This window comes from Amblyraja radiata, chromosome 31, assembly GCF_010909765.2.
Source record: "Amblyraja radiata isolate CabotCenter1 chromosome 31, sAmbRad1.1.pri, whole genome shotgun sequence".
Lineage (NCBI taxonomy): Eukaryota > Metazoa > Chordata > Chondrichthyes > Rajiformes > Rajidae > Amblyraja > Amblyraja radiata.
The window spans coordinates 25,118,868-25,136,492 of NC_045986.1; the positions used below are offsets into that span (position 1 = coordinate 25,118,868).

The 17,625-nt window shown below is 41.4% G+C and overlaps 2 protein-coding genes across 4 annotated transcripts in view; one reads left to right on the forward strand and one right to left on the reverse strand.

Annotated features, from left to right (window-relative positions):
* Positions 1-8,048, reverse strand: part of rnf207 (ring finger protein 207) — a 43,254-nt gene extending 35,206 nt beyond the window's left edge. Inside the window, exon 1 of one of the 2 annotated variants that reach the window (XM_033048154.1) lies at positions 7,975-8,048. The gene's annotated coding sequence lies outside the window, so the exon portion shown is untranslated. Of the gene's footprint in view, positions 1-1,736; positions 1,856-7,974 lie in introns of those variants that run through there. The other variant, XM_033048153.1, reaches the window with a different exon arrangement.
* The window catches only part of rpl22 (ribosomal protein L22), a 65,594-nt gene that overhangs the window by 47,188 nt on the left and 781 nt on the right, over positions 1-17,625 (forward strand). The window contains exons 1-3 of one of the 2 annotated variants that reach the window (XM_033048157.1): positions 8,188-8,279; positions 9,666-9,767; positions 14,364-14,485. In XM_033048157.1, the coding sequence (XP_032904048.1) occupies positions 8,268-8,279; positions 9,666-9,767; positions 14,364-14,485 (236 nt within the window). In that variant the 5' untranslated portion in view covers positions 8,188-8,267. Of the gene's footprint in view, positions 1-8,187; positions 8,280-9,665; positions 9,768-14,363; positions 14,486-17,625 lie in introns of those variants that run through there. The other variant, XM_033048159.1, reaches the window with a different exon arrangement.

Below are 17,625 nucleotides of genomic sequence, written 5' to 3' on the forward strand. Positions count from 1 at the left end.
CAATCATCCATCTATCAACTCAAATTCGCCAAGAATTTTGCATTCAATGGAATCTAAACTTAAAAGAGTCTGTTTAAATTCTGCTCAAATTAAAACCTGCCACTGCTGAAATCAGACTTGTGAACCTTTGCTGCACTCACCCTGTCATGAGAGATCCCTAGTTCTATTCAATCCAGCCAAAAGAAACACCAAGAGACGGACACACTGCATATGCTGGAAGCTTAAGCAAAAATGAAAGTGCAAGAGGAACACAGTGGGTCAGGCAGCATCTGTAGAAGTATTGGGACCTTTCGCACATCTATCCTGTATTGAAACATTAGAATTTTAAAATGTTTCAATGAGGCACCCTCTTTCCTCTGAACTCGCGGGTACAGGCTTACTTTGTTTAATCTCTCCTTGTGGGAAAAAATTGTCTGTCCTGTGAATGAACAGATCTACATATGTGAAAAGTGTCCAAGTACCTATCTTCCTGGATTCTTCTTGCTTGGGTCAACTTGTCTATCCCCTCCCCCAGGCAGTTTCATCTGCCCACCATCCCTCTGGCACCTGGTACCACCTCTCACATACCATCCTCAGCCTCTACCTTCCCTCTCGTTTCTATATACAAGCTGCCATCCCTCTGCACTCTCAGTCCTGATGCAGGGTCTCAACCCGAAACGTCTATCATTCCTCTGCACCCACAGAAGCTACTAGTTCTACTGAGTTCTTTATTTTTTGTCATCATCTGGCATTCTTAATTAATTTCTGAACATACATAACCTTAGTGCTTCATGGAATCATATAGCATGGAAACAGGGCCTTGCTGACCAAGCTGCCTCATCTAAGCTCGTCCCATTCGCGTACAAGGAAAACCAGTCCCTCTGTTTTTGCCGTTTAAAAATATTCTATTTTTTTCGATCAAAGTGAGTGACCATACCTTTTTTTCCATTTTCCATTCCATCTGCCACATCCTTGCCTCTTCACTTAACCTGTCTGCATCGCCTGAAGTCACGATGCATCCTTGTCACCAGCCCACAGCACAACCTGCTGGTGTGCTCATCATGTTTACCTGCCAGTTGAGGCACTGCAGTTCCTCACTTCAGCGTGACCACTTTACACTGCCATCCCCCAATATAAATGTACTCACTGAGATTTCCAATGGGAAAAGTTGACAAGATATTTTCCAAATACCGTATCTTTTTTTTAAAGTATAAATTATTTTTACAAGGTTTCTGCATTTAAAAGATGTAAATTTAATTTTAAAAATGTATACGGAATTTGGTAACTCTCACCCAATTTCGTTCTTTTAATTTTGCTTCAATGCATTTAAAGATGTCCCTCAGAATGTAAGTTGTGTTTCATTAATTGCAATTTTATAAAATACACCAGTGCAGACACCAACCTTTACTTTTCATATGCTACAACTAATTTTTTTTAAACATTCTATAAAAATAAAGTAACTATGTGATTTAGGTTGTAATTTTTCCAATTGTCCAGAGAAATACTTGTGTGTCTGACTATCCAATGATGTCACTACTCTACTGGAATCTACAAAGAGCAAGCTCACACAAAAGACAAGGTTCAAATGCTCAATCAGGTATGAACGGCACAAAGAGAGGCTGCATCCAGCCGTCCCTCTCCTCCTCACACCACACAGCACATCCTATGACCATGTTGTATAATAATACCAAACATTAAAGTGATTTTAACAAGAGTAGCCGGAGATGTTATCTGGGATTCAGCTCCGCTCTCCTTACCTCAGTTTTGTCTCTCTGGCCTCGGGTTGGTATGAGAGAAATCTCTGATCTCTTTTAGAAAGCAGCTGCCCATTGACGTCAGGGCCCCATGAACTTGTGTCCTTCACTGGGAGGCTCCTGCTTTCAGCAGGCCAGGGATTGGGCTGAGGGCTGGCCTGTTTTACTTCAACACAAAATGCTGCTGTTGCGGTGATGGCAACTTTAAGCAGCTCTGACTGATTTGAGTGTAAGAATTGTTTCATTTTACTCACATCTGTTAAACCTTTCTCCCAAGTCCATTCAAGTGTCCTGATGCGGGGTCTCCGTTCGAAAGGCCGATAATTCCTTTCTCCTCACAGATGCTGCTCGACCCGCTGAGATCCTCCAGCTGTTTATTGTTTGCTCCAGTCATGTTTCCTCCTCCCCCAGTCTGCAGGCCGGGTCGGAGCCTTGAACGGAGTCGGGGTTGAGACAGGCCAAGGACGGGGTCGGACCGCGTCACTGAGAACAAAGGGGGACCCGGCATGAGGGGCACTGAGAACAAAGGGGGATCAGGTGGGGGGGACAAAGAAGGAATGAGTACTTATTGTAACTTTATCAGCGCCTTTGAGGTGACTCTTTTGCGTACTTTGTATGCGAGGTGCAAGTGACAATAAAGTATCATCATCATCAATCAAAAACTAGAGGACATAGGTTTAAAGTGAGAGGGGAAAGATGTAAAATGTACCTGATAGGCAACTTTTTCACAGTAGGTTGTGTGTATATTGAATGAGCTACCAGAGGAAGAGGTAGAAGCAGGTACAAGTATGACATGTATAAGATACTTGGACAGGTACTTGAATAAGAAAGGTTCAGAGCGATATGGGCCTGGCACAGGTAAATTGGACTAGTTTGGTTGGGCAACTTGGTTAGCTTGGATGAGTTTTGCTGAAGAGCTTGTTTCCATGCTGTTTCCATTCCTTTCATAATCAAAAATCCATCAACTTCTGTTCTGAATGTAATCAGTGACCGAGTCTCCATTGCCACCAAGGTAGAGGACCCCAGAACTTCACCACCTTGTGTGTCAAGAAATTCCTCCTCATTTCAGCACCAATTGACCTATGGTTTATTTTTTGACTGTGCATTTCAAGACTCCTCGCCCAGGAACATCCTCTTTGTATCTATCCTGGTGAATCCTCTTGTAAAAGTTTTTAATAAGGTAATCCCTCATTTGTATACTGTAGAGAAGGGAGGTTGAGCTAGTTTAATCACTCCTTGTAAGGCAGACCCTCAGCGTGAAGAACCAGTCGTGACTCTTTGCTGCACCCTCTCGATAGTATGTGTAATGTACAACTTTTTTTTCAGGTTAGGAGACCATCATTGAACACAACACCCTCTGTGTGGTCTTAGTAAGAGATCCACAGTAATAGAGTACGAGATCCACAGACTGGACAAGCTAGATGCAGGAAAATGTTCCCAACGTTGGGCGAGTCCAGAACCAGGGGCCACAGTCTTAGAATAAAGGGGAGGTCATTTAAGACTGAGGTGAGAAAAAACTTTTTCACCCAGAGAGTTGTGAATTTATGGAATTCCCTGCCACAGAGGCCAAATCACTGGATGGATTTAAGAGAGTTAGATAGAGCTCTAGGGGCTAGTGGAGTCAAGGGATATGGGGAGAAGGCAGGCATGGGTTATTGATAGGGGACGATCAGCCATGATCACAATGAATGGCGGTGCTGGCTCGAAGGGCCGAATGACCTCCTCCTGCACCTATTTTCTATGTTTCTATAATACAATCCCAAGTGTTGATGAACAGTTCTGCGCAGAGACTTATGTGCAAATGAACAGGAACTGTGCTCCCAACATGTCAAGAAGATATAAGGAACTGTAGATGCAGATTAACTAGAAAAGACACAACATACTAGAGTAACTCAGTGGATCAGGCATCATCTCTGGAGAACAAGGACAGGTGGCATTTTGGGTTGGGACCCTTGCACAGACCTCCACAAAATGTCATGGATAGACTAGAAATAAAGGTCCTGAATTGGACAAAGGCTAATTGCAATACAACAGAATCCAGTAGAAGTAGCGCGGAAACAGCCATTTTCAGATAAGTCAACAGAAAACCAATGCAGGAAAACAAAATTTTAATTGTGAGAGTTCAGGGCCACGATGTCCCTGAAATGGTGACGGATAAGGTAGACAATTCCTCGAAAGCTTTATGACAAGGGACATTGATGGTTGGAGGCAGGTTTGGAGAATTGAAAATGCCAAATTGTGGAATAGAATCTGGAGGGGAAGTTCTAAAATAATTATGAAGACAAAGAGGAACGCAGAAAGGCATTGGCAGGAAAGATTTGGAAAAGATCAAAATATTTTGCAAAATATACCCAGGCAAGAAGGTAATCAGGGAAAGAAGGTTCATTATGGATTAAGGCCCCAATCTGTACATGACGGATGAGAAAAATATTGTAATTGGAGAACTAGATAGGGCTCTTGAAGAAAAATATTGTAATTGGAGAGCTAGATCGGGCTCTTGAAGGTAGCGAACAGGGAATATGGGGAGAAGGCAGGAACAGGGTACTGATTGTGGATGATCAGCCATGATCACATTGAATGGCTCGAAGGGCCGAATGGCCTACTCCTGCACCTATTGCCTATTGTCTAACTCAGAATGAGGGGTGATGGAACTCCAGAACAAATTATAGTTGAAAAAGAGAAGGTATTAGATTTATGGGCTAAAAGGTCAATAAATCTGCAGAGCTAGATGAGGTATATCCCAGGTTGCATTGATTTCTGGGACTTTGGCAGAAATGTTCAAATCTGCTTTGACCGCAGTGGAAGTGTCAGATGACTGGAGGACAGTACACGCGGTGCCTTTATCCAAGGTCAGCAGGGATAAGCTAACTAATTAATGACAGGCGAGTGCAACAGAAGTCCGGGGGAAATTAATAGAAAAACTTCTGAGGAAGAGAATTGATCCACAGTGAGACAGAAATTGATAAGAGAGACACAGAAAATTGAGCAGTCTGAAGAAGGGTCTCGCCCTGAAATGTCACCTATTCCTTTTCTCCAGAGATGCTGTCTGACCCGCTGAGCTACTCCAGCTTTCTGTGTCTATCTTCGATTTAAACCAGCAACTGCAGTTCCTTCCCACACATTGATAAGAGAGAGTCAGCATAGTTTTATTAAGGGAAGCCCTATCTGACTAAACTAAATGAATTTTAGATGGCCAAGTGTGCTGATGAGGGTAATGCAGTTGATGCAGTCCACGGGGACTTCAGTCAATGTTGTCCAACAGGTATCGGTGCCGGGACCTTTACTGTTTGTTATACACATTAACAATCTGCATGTGAATGCAGGCAAGGTGACAGATGGTAGATAGAGAAAATGTTTCTTCTTCGTAGAGATATCTATGACCAGAGATCATGGGGTTACGGTAATGTTAGGAGATTCTGGAAGGACGTGGGGATTTTTTCCTCAGCTATAACATGATGGAGGCCGACACACGATGTTTAAGAAGCATGTATATGAACCATAGGCATCAAAACAAGGGCTTTGTGCTGGGAAATGGTATTTGTATATGTGATGTTTTATATATGAATGCATCTTCAAAATGCCTACAGTCTTTGGACACGGTTTACCACGGAGTACTGAGATTTGTTACTAATTTTAAAACCCTCACGCACCACTGCACTTTGTATGCTCAAGTTGGATGGTTTGCCCTGTCCACCCGCAGACTCCATCATTGGCATATCCTTATTTATAAGACTATCATCGGTGTTCTTCCTTCATACCTGCAGAAGTATGTAATTCGAAAAAGCACAGGAACTTATCAGCTCCGCTCTGAGGACTTGTTCTTACTAACTGTACCTAAAGTCCGTACTGAACTGGGGAAAAGGGCATTTAGTTATGCTGCTCCCTTCGCATGGAACCAGCTGCAGAATGAACTGAAACTTAAGGAGCTGGTTTCTATAAACAGATTTAAATCCCTTCTTAATGATGTTGAAGCGGGCTCTTCTGTCTGTACATGCTTTGTTTGATGATGTTCTGACTGTGACTCTATTTATATGTTCTCTGTTGTTTTTTTTTAATTATTGTCTGTAACTGTGGAACTGTGCTGCTGCCTGTCTTGGCCAGGACTCTCTTGTAAAAGAGATTTTTAATCTCAATGAGACTTCTCCTGGTTAAATAAAGGTTAAATAAAAAATAAAAATAAAAGTATAGATCGGCACTGAATGGGTGTTACAGACACAATGTGTCAGAGGGTCTGCTTCTGTGCTAAATGACTCTGGGTAACCCCAAGAGATGTGAAACTAGTTTGAGCATTCCATCAACTCAAATATCTTGAAGACCTTGTGTCAAAGTAAAGCATATAGACTGGGAAAGTATTTTACTTTTCCTTTGTCTTTAAATGAAAGTGTAACATGTTGGTAGTACTTGTCATTGTGGTGTTAAGTGTTCTCCATGGCAGCATATGGTGAACCCCTCTCTGCGTTGTTGCAGTAATATACTGTTTGAAATTTTTAAATTTGGGTGTAAAATGCCACAATAAGAAAGCTACAACCATCGTAAGTTTAAAAAAAAAGTATCCTTGTTTCTTGTATAAGTCAACTATTTCCAGTATATCAGTGAAAATGTAGGCGTGGGAGGATTTATTGAGAGAAACAATCAATGTTTCAGATAGACTTACTTTTGGATTTTAGACAGATCTACTGATAAAAGGTTAAAAAAAATACTTTCATGAAGCGTTGGCTGAGCCTCTTCAACAGATTCAAAGCGCTGGAGTAACTCAGCTGGTATCCAGTACTTAAGAAGGGTCTCGACCCGAAACGTTACCCATTCCTTCTCTCCAGAGATGTTGCCTGTTCCGCTGAGTTACTCCAGCATGTTGTGTCTATCTTCGATTTTTCTTGGTTGGTTTCTTGGTTTCTTGGTCCTCCAAAATATTCCAAATGGAATTTAAACTGGAGGTGGTGAAGGGAGGGCTTAAGGGTTATTGGGAAGAAAGAGCTACTTTAAATTTAGTTGTATCTGGTTGGGTAACTATAGTTGGGTGGAGATTATTCCATGCTTTAATTGTGCGGGGGAAGAACGAATTGCTGTATACATCTGTCTTTGTAGCTGGGATCACAAATTGGATCGAATGCCCTCGTCTGCTCCTAATTGGTTTGGGTTTGGTGTAGGTCTTGTAGCCTATGACGAGCTGACCATTTAACATTTTGTAAAAACAGGTCAAACGGTGAGCTTCACGTCTGTCTTGGAGAGGGTTCCACCCCAGAGAATTCAGAAGTTTGGTGACACTCGCTTCTCTCTCATAGGTGTTAGTAACAAATCGAGCTGCCTGTCTTTGGATACGTTCGATGGAAGAAATGTTTTTATTTGTGTATGGGTCCCATGCTGCAACTGCGTAGTCCAAATGAGGTCTAACGAGGGTGAAGTATAGCTTCTTGACAGAAGTTGAACAATGATGAAAGTTGCGCCTCAGAAAGTTTAGGACACCTGTTGCTTTCACCGTTGCATGATGAGTCTGGCCATTCCAACACTGATCATTCTGCAATTTGATGCCAAGATACTTGGTTTGTTTGGATCCTTCAAGTGTGGCACCAAGTATATTGTAAGATGTTTCGCCTGGATTCCTCTTTCTGGTGACACGCATAGTTTCACATTTGGAAGGGTTGAACTGCATGCCCCATTGTTGTGACCACTCAACCATAGTATCGAGATCCTTTTGGAGAGCATCTTCATCATCAGCTGACTTAATTGGACGGTACAGCAAACAAATCAGCGAAGATGATTTAAACCAGCATCTGCAGTTCCTTCCTACACATCCAGTACTTAGTGTCTTTTTTGTAAAAAATCATTATCTGTAGTTTATTGTTTCTACACTGCAATAGATTATGGGTGGGAGGGAGATATCTGGTCCAATATCTCAGTTGCACCTTTAAGCGAATAGCTCCTACATAAAAGGACACAAAGTGCTGGAGTAACTCAGCGGGTCAGGCAGCATCTGTGGAGAACATGAATAGATTCCCTCTGCCCTGATTCTCAGTACGAAGACCTGAAACATCATCCACTTCTTCTCTCTGGAGACGCTGTCAGTCTCACTGAGTTACTCGAGTATTTTTGTGTCTGTCTTTTTGAGTAGGTGACGTTTCTGGTCTGGACCCTACACTGTGTCATTGCATGTATCCCATACCTTTCTTTGCATGCAGTCGGTATAATGTATTATGGAGACGTTTATTAGCCCAGAGGGCGGCAACGAGGCCTGTTCCTGTACCTGTCATTAGGGCCTAGCCCGACCCATCCGCGGGGCCTGCAGCTCCATCTGCTCGCTGATTGGTACGTTCCCTCGCACCAATGCGCAAGCGCACATGTTGTGCTCCCATTTCTCCATCTCGCGGTGACGTCTTGAACCCTTCCCTGATTGGTGGGATCCCTCGTCCCGGCTGGCAAGGGGGAGGCGCCTGCGCCCTACCTGTGTGGTGATTGGAGCTCCTGCGACCAGCTGTCACGCATGCGCGCGCTGGCCCCGCCCTCCCTCTTTCTCTCGCTCCGCCATCTTTTGGAGACATGGCTCCTGCGGTGAGTCCGCCGCCGCGACCCAGCTTTTGCCGGTGGCTGTGGCGGAAAAACCGAGTGGTTCTCTCCGCTCTTCGAAACCATGAGTCCTTGAGTTCCCCGCGTTGGGCCTTTGTACCGATTTATCCTTCCGACCCCCGGACAGGCGGTTAGCGGGCGGGCGGGCCGGCCGGTGGGTGTAGGCCTGAGCTCTCGGCCTCGGGTGCGAGTTGTCATGTGGAGACTGTTCTCGGTCTTTGCACCAACCGGTCCAGGCGTCAGCACTGTCCTCATTACTGCTGGGATCGGCTGCTTTCCGTTTTAGTGGTGAAATGTTGAGCTGATCTTTCGCCCCGCGTGGCACGTGTTTGGGAAGTTTTTCAACCCATTTAATTAATTTAAAGATCTACTAATAAAGTAAAAACTTTTTTCTTTATCAGAGGCGGGATTTCACTTTGTCCGGCCTCCAGATCAGTAGCTTACATGTGTCATTTGTGCTTTCACAGCACATGCTAAATGCAGCCGTTCCTTACTGTTCCAAGAGGCAAAATTGTTGGACACCTGTTTAACAATCTGAGTTTAGTTCTCAAGAAGGCAACTAGGGAACTTTTTTTTAAAGTTAGCCTCAGTAAACATGAAACCACGGATTGTTTCAAAAATCCATTTGATTCACTTGTGTCCTTCAAGGATGGAAAATGTGCCATGCTTGCCATGTTTTATATTTGTTTCCAGACATCAATGTGTTGTAAAATTAGAGAACGGTCGGTCAGAAATTCTGCAAATGGAAACAGTTAATGGTTGTCAGAAAGAAAAGTTTTAAGTAGTAGATAATGTTTAGGAAGAGTGGGTAGAATGAAGAGAATATCACTGATGAGGTGAAAATGTGATCAACTTGCTATAACTAGCCATTTCAGATGAGAAAAAGGAACTGTACACAAAGTTGGTATTGTCAGCAGCAACCATATAATTGTCAGCAGTCAGCAAGCAGAATATTTTTTATAAAAACTTACTACTGCTGTACATTGCAATGTACTTATACCATACCTCCCATATACACTGATGATCTTAATACAATGCCTTCAGGAACCTGAATAGTCACAATTAGTTCTGAAAAAACATCGGTCTTAAATAAAATATTCCTTGAGTGACATGTCGCATCAGGACCCTCCTTCAAAATGAAAAAGCTAAATTATTTTAAGCTTAATCCCTGATGTGACATTGGAAACTAAATGGCTCAATCGTAAACATGTATTGTCTTTCGGATGACTCGATTGCGCGCAACAAAAGCTTTTCACTGTAACTCGGTAAACGTGATAATAAACAAAACTGATTATGTTTTGCACGATACTTTTATCATTTCAGAATTTTGCCGTTCTGCATCTCTTTAACTGTTTGACTTTTGCTTTACAGAAGAAGATTCCAACAAGGGGCAAAAAGAAGAAACAGGTGCTGAAGTTCACCTTAGACTGCACACATCCGGTGGAAGATGGAATCATGGATGCTTCCAACTTTGTAAGTTTTCCTAGTCTTTATTGGGTAACACAGGAATATAATGCATGGGCCACAGATGCGACTTTGTCAATGCTGTATGTCATATGGAAATTGCTGATAGCATGCTCTGAGTCAGAAGAAGGGTCTAGACCTGAAACGTCACCCATGCCGTCTCTCCAGAGATGCTGCCTGTCCCGCTGAGTTACCCCAGCTTTTTGTGTCTATATCTTCGATTTAAACCAGCACCTGCAGTTTCTTCTTGCACAGCATGTTGTGAGAGATGTCTTTCCATTTTGAGGTGATGTTGAGTTGTCAGCCGTGGCTTAGTTGGTAGAATTATTGCTTCTAAATCGAAGGTTCTGAGTTCAAGACGTTACTGTGCTCTTTTATTCATTTTGTTATTCTGTAACTAGTGAAATTTTATGGCAGCATAATGTTTTCACTGTAGTTTTAATATGTAGGTTCAGGCAGGAGGACGACATTGGTGGATGCAAAATATTTTTTTACACGGGGTGGTGGGGGCCTAAATTATAGTGGTGGTGGAGTCAGATTGCGATAGTGGCATTTAAGATGTTTTTCACTAGGCACATGGAGATGCAGGGAATAGAAGGGTATGGATCACATGAAGGCAGGTAAGATCAATTTGCCACAAACACTGCGCCAAAGGGACCATTCCTCTGTTGTGCTGTTCTATGTTCTAATTTCCTGGTGACAAAATGTGCTAATTGCAACAATTTTGTACGACAATGATACTAAGTTTAATTCCTCCAATCTACTTTTAAGTTGTATGCAGTTCTGGATTTAATTCCATGAATTAAAAACTGCACAACCAACTTCTGCCTATCTTTGGTAACTGGTTATTTTAGGACAGTCAAAATTTGAAACTGGACGATTACATAAAATTATGTTTTATTTAAAATTGGTTGCAATGGATCCACATTGTGTCTGGAATTCGGCCTATGTATCAATGCACACCTAGGATCCTTGAGAACTAACAACCTTCATACATTTCTATCTTTTTGTAGATATGTGGCTGTTTGGCTCATCTACATGGATTCTATCATTTTCCTACTTATACCTCCAATCTCATGCCTGTTAAAATACACTGCCATTAATTTGCAAACCTTATATTGCATCTTTGAGTTGGCTTTGGATTGTCTGAACTATTGTATTCAATATCATGGAATATGGATAAAAATATAGGCGTGTATTTTTTTAAACTGATTCTGATGTAACATTGGTTTGGATCTTCCAGTGCAGTCATGAGCATAAATTAAAACAAAACTAGAAATTCCGTGTGTGGACTGTCAAGTGTGAAAGTCCCAGATTTGATAAATTGATTCAGAATACAAAAAGGGAGTCCAGATGTGGATCCCAGTCTGAAATTGAACTGCAGTTTGGATTCTGCACCACTGGCATGATACAAAAGCTCTCGCATTTCAATGGGGCAGCAGATTAAGAGGTAGAGGGCTTAATTCTTTAAATTATTTGTGCTTACTTTGGCATTTTTAATTGTGTATGCATAGATGCTTTTGGTTTCTTTTTAAATTTTATTTGCTTCAGTGCTACTGGTTTAATTATTGATTTTTTAATTTATTAAAAAAATAACTATAAGCTGAGGATATGGACTTGCTGGCTGTTAAGTTTTCAGAGGATTTGTGGCTGGGTTCCTTCTATAGGTCTGACACATTTTGGACCACATTTCTTTGGCCAGTACATTAGGTGCTCCATATCCTGTTTGGTAGGTAGGAAGTGGTGGATCAGGAAGGAATTGTTTGTGGACTAGCAATTACTGGGCCTTGGATAAACACAAAATGTTGGAGTAACTCAGCGGGTCATGTCGCATCTCTGGAGAAAATGGATAGGTGATGTTTTGGGTCGGGGCCCTTCTTCAGGCTGATTGCATGGTTCCTCCCTTCTAAAGTCAGTCTGAAGAAGTGTCCTGACCTAAAATGTTACTTTCCATTTTCTCCAGAGATGCAGCCTGACCTGAGGTACTCCAACATTTTGTGTTTATCTTTGGTATAAACCAGCAACTGCGGTTTATTTTTATTACATTTGAATTACTGGGCCCTTTTAGTTTATTTTAGAAATACACCAGGGCAACAGGCCCTACGGCCCACCAAGTCCGTACCAACCAGCAATCACCTGTACATTAGTTCTATCCTATACACTAGGGACAATTTTCAGACACCAATTTACCTACCAACCTGCACGTCTTTGGAATGTGGAAAGAAGCCGGAGCACCCAGAGAAAACCCCTCAGTCACAGGGAGAATGTACAAACTGTACAGACAGCACCCATAGTCAAGATCGAACCCAGGTCCCTGGCGCTGTAAGGCAGTCACTGTGCTGCCCTTTGGTGCTGTAGGTGCATTTTTTACTTATATATGTCAACAGGATGGAGTCCATTTCTAGCAATGTGGCATGATTTCTAGTTGTCTGTTCCCCACCGCAGATGCTTGACCCACTCAGCTCCAGCACTTTTTTTGCTCAATATTCCAGCATCTGCAATCTCTGTCCATTTCCCATTGACTGTCTTTCATACCTCACCTGTTGTGACTTTTCTAGCTCCTGACATTTCATATAATAAAATGTGAAATGCGATTCAGCAACTTTTCATATCAAACGGTTGGAGCAAGTTGACTTCTTTTATTCTCCTTGGACTAGATAAACAGATACAATTACAGATTCCCTTCAATATTAGTCCTTCCCCCAAGTGTTCTTGAATCGGACACTTTCTGATGCTGTACATCTGGACAACTTCCCTATGGTTTGTGTAAGAAGGAGCTGCAGATACTGGTTTAAACTGAAGATAGACAACAACAAAAAAGCTGGAGTAACTCAGCTTCTTCAGATGTCTCAACCCCAAACGTCACCCATTCCTTCTCTCCAGATATGCTGCCTGTCCCATTGAGTTACTCCAGCTTTTTGTGTCATTTGAGTGTTCACTCCTATCTTCCCTATGGTTTGTTGAATATAAGCTGACCATTGAAGACTGATCACCAAACCTTTGTAGATCATGTGTTCTCCATGATCTAAGCTAAGTTGTGGAACCAACCTCCTTGTTGACAGCTCACTCCACATAGATTGCAAACTATTCCTAGTGAGTGCAGCATATAGGTTGCATATATTAAGTGAATGTATTAGTTGGGAAATGTGTTGAAAATTACTGCATTGAGTGCTTTGATTGCTTTGCATTTTACCCAAAATACCAGATGACTTCATTGTACTTGGGCGACCTTTGCCTTGCTTTTGTCTATGACCCATTGGAAAAATGTGGGTTTTAGTTTGTGGATCTTTATGCTGAGTGTTGGGAGGAGTTCTGTGGGGAATAATGTGGCTTGTCTTCTGGCTTTTTCAACTATTGGTTTAGACCTGACCACGTCTGACATGGGTCATGAGTGAAGCACTTTTTTTCTATTGTTTTAATGTCAAATTAAGTTATAGTAGATGGATTCTAAAGATTGATATCAGCCATGTAGTTTCGATCAAAGATACTAGAGGAGCTCCTATAGTATCTTTGGTTTCGATGCTTACGGTTTCTAATATGAGTGATACATTTTTGTTACACTAGAAAGCTGGCTGAAACAAAATCATTGGAATTCCTCAAATACAATTGGCTGGTAGCATGAGAGTTAATAAACAACAGGATTGAACACTCAAATGGAACATTGAACAGTACAGCACAAGAATAGGCCCTTCGGCCCAGATTGTCTGTGATGAACACAAAACTAGTCTCCTCTGCCTGCATGTGATCCAGATCCGTTCCCTGCATATCCATATGCCTATCTAAAAGTTTTTTAAATGGCACTAACAATTTGAGGCTATGTCCTCGTGTATTTGATTTTTCCGTCATGGGAAAGGGGTTCTGACTACCTACATAGATAATGTCTCTCATAATTTTGTATACTTCTATCTAGTCTCTACAACCTCCAGCAATCCAGAGAAAACAATCCAAGTCTGTCCAACCTCTTCCTGTGGCTAATACTGCCTAACTCTGCATCCTTTCCAAAGCCTCCACATACATCCTGTAATAGGGTGAGGAGAACGGCACCCAATACTCCAAATGCAGCCTAACTAAAGTCTTATAAAGCTGCTTCAAAACTTGTTGACTGTTATACTCATTGCTGTGACCTTAAACAAGCATACCATATGCCGCCTTTGCCACTATATCTTCTTGTGTTGCCACTTTCAGGGTGTTATTGTCTTGGATCCCAAGATCTCCTGTACATAATTCCTGTTAAGGGGCATGCATTAATTGTATATTTTCCCCTTGCGTTTGAAAATGTTTTTTGTTCTGAAATTGCAGGAAATTTGTGATTGTATGGTTGTTGCACCTTCCCCATTGTTCAAGTCCAGGCAATGCTAGCTTGTGGCCAGTTTGTGTGCTAGCTTGTGGCCAGTTCTCCTGTCCAGGCCTGCCTGGTTAAAAAAGCTCATTAGGTTGTCATCAAGAGTGGGAATTTACAAGACGTAATCTTGTTGGTTACATTGGTAATACACCAGAAATCACTCTTTCCCACCTGCTGATTCTTACAATTGGCACATACAGTATTGTCTCCCACCCATGTACAGAGGACATATTAAATTGCCTGACCACTGTTTTCTTTTGCAGGAGCAGTTCTTGCAGGAACGCATTAAAGTGAATGGAAAGGCTGGGAACTTGGGCAATGTGGTAACGATTGAGAGGAACAAGAGTAAGATCACTGTTACCTCTGAGATCCCATTCTCAAAGAGGTGAGTTGGAAGACAAAGGGAGCAATTATTCTTAAAGAAAAATATTCCTTTTCAAATGCCATCTCTTCATATGCCAAATATTTCAAACAGAGGTTCCGACTTGCTTAGCTTATGCTGGTTAAAACCAAATGTGGCATGTGATGTTCCACAAGAAATAATGCTGGGATTGAACACTTTAGCCTCAGGAAAGCAAAATATTATAATTTGCATGGAACTTACTAAATCTGCAGAATTAGACTAGCGGCTAAATGAACCCCTTGTTTCTTGGTCGCAAGTGGAGAACAGGCTGAGGATGCAATCCTTTATTGGTACCTGTATTATAGGTTATAGAACCATGGAAGCATCTGGTTATTGAGGAAATTATGTTTTTATTCTGGTCATATTGGAACAGGGCCATAAATATCAATCGAATAATTTAGGAGAAACCTCTTAACCTACAGTTGTTGGCTACTTTGATTCAGAATTGGTTTGGTGATGGAAGGCAGAGAATAATGGTGGAAGGATTTTTTAAATTAGAAGTCTGATTAGTGGTATGACTCAATGACCAGTGCTTGAATTTTGGTTTGTGATATATCAACAATTTGGAGATATGATTAATAAGATAGTGGATAACAAAAACAGGTGGTGTTGAGGATAGTGAGAAAAGTTGTCTATGGCTAATGCAGGATACAGATCAGATGGAAAGTTGAGCAGACCATTGGCAGACGGAATTTAAACAAATGTAAGGATCTGCATTTTGGCAACTCAAAAGGATTAAGGCATGTACAATAAATTGTATGGCACTTACAAATGTTGACAGTACATAGAACAGTACAGCACAGGAACAAGCCCTTTGACCAACAATGTCTATTCCGAACATAATGCCAAGACCATCTCTTATCTACCTGTGATAATCCATATCCCTCCATTCCCTGCAGATTCATATGCCTATCCAAGAGACTCTTAAATTCCAACATATCTGCCTCAACACCACCCCAGAAGTGTTCCAGGCACCCGCCACCCTCTGTGTAAAATAACAATTTGCTTCGACTCCTTTAAACATTGCCCTTCTCAGCTTTTCCCTCTAGTATTTGATTTTTTTCATCCAGGGTGGGAAAAGCTCTGACTGTCTATCCTATCTATGCCTCTCATAACTTTATATACTTGTATTAGGTCTCCCTGCAACCCCAGGCATTCCAGCGTAAATAATCCAAGTCTGACCAACCTCTCCTTGTAGCTAATACCACCTAATGCAGGCATCAATCTGGTAATCCTCTGCAATCGGTCCAAAGCCGCCACATCCTTCCTGTAATGGGGCAGAGACTTTGGAGTTCAAGGCCATTGTTCCCCAAATAGAGTTCAAAGGAATGGCGAAGGAGACATCGGATATGCTTGCTCCAAAGTCAGGGCATAGTATATATGAATTGGAATATTATATTACAACTTGGCAAATCATTGATTAGACTGCAATTGAAGTTTGTACGATTTTAATTGCAACACCATGGAGAGGATGCAGAGGAGATACACCAAGATGTTGCCTGGATTGGAGGACGTCATTTATGGGGGTGGAATGTTTAGGCTGCGTTTTTTTTTCCTGGAGCCATGGAGGTTCGGGGAGACTTGATAGACAAGGCAAGTTTATTGAGTTGGATCAATTGGGAGCCATTGTGTTTTTGTATTATGCTAGTAAAGAAATAAGATATCTTAACCTTCATAAAGAATGTGAGGAGGCTTGTGTGAAATGTATTGACCGGGACTTGAATTCCCATCTCCAAGCTATAAATACCACATCATACTTTTTACAGTGATTTCTTTTCTGATGCCATTTTAATATTGAGAAAAGTTTCAAAACTAGTTGGCCACCCTGCTTAAAATTATCCCATATAGGAAACCAATCTATTGATATCCAGCAGCTTTCTTCCTCTCTTTAACCATGTACTCACTTTTCAGTGTGAGCATTAATCATGATTTCTACATTTAAATCATTCGTGCATGTTATGAAAAGCGGGGAAACTACCACGGAGTCCTGGGAATCCTCATTTAATGAATTTCTATTCATTAAAATACTTGTCAACCATTAGTCTTGCATTGATAATGAGCTGTTGTTGAAACCAGATTTTCATTTGTTGGATGCTGTGATCTTTTTTTTTAATCATTCCATTTTGAGGAGCTAAAAGAAATTGTGGATTATATTGCATTCTATCCTCGCTCTCCTTATTTCAATTCAATATTTCAGTCTTCCATTAACAATATTCTAACTGTTCGTTTCAAAGAAATTTAAACATTCTGGGAATTCTATTTTGCATTGTAGACTGGCTAGCCTGTTATTTTGCACTAGTCAAATTTTGCATTATTTGTGCACCATTCTACTGCTTCGCACTCTTGTATTTTGGTGTTTATCATTACTGTATATATTATTTACTCTGAGCTTCATATGAACAAGAAATTTAATTGCACTCTGGTATATTTAACAATAAACAAATCTAATTGGTATATTCCTTCTGTCTAAAATAAGTGTTAGTTTGCTGTTTGCATATCTACAGCCAGACAAGATTGGAAAATAATTGCAATAGTTGGAGCCCCTGTTATTTTCTTCTCCCATCTCTATATGGATAAACTTATCAATCTCAGATGGCATCACTTGTACCTCTGCCCTTTGGATAGAATATAATCTATCCATCCTCTGGTACCTGAACTATCTAATTATTATTTTTTTAAATCCTAAACATCCCCCTCTTGTTGTACTTGTATGTATTGTGTTCTCAAATGCAGGGAGAGGTATTGAGTATGGTGAAACAGCAACCAATTTTGTCTTGCCCTGTTCCTTCTGGATTGCAGTGTTTATTTTACTATGATCATAGTTAAGGCCCTACCAAATGTATAAATTTTAAAAGAAAATGTAAAACTCAATTGCGGGCAAGAGTGGTGAATGTCTAGAATGCGCTGCCAGGTGTGATGGTGGTGCTAGATACGATGGTGGCATTTAAAAGACTTGGATAAGCATGTGGGTATGGAGGTCTATGGACAATGCACAGGCCATAAGGATTGGTTTTGGTGGACAGTTTTGTTTCTGGAGGCTCTTGTGGCTATTGTTGGGAGCCAGCTTGTCCTTTCTCTGCCTTTCGCCATCACTCTTCAACTGATGTGTGAGCAATGATGGC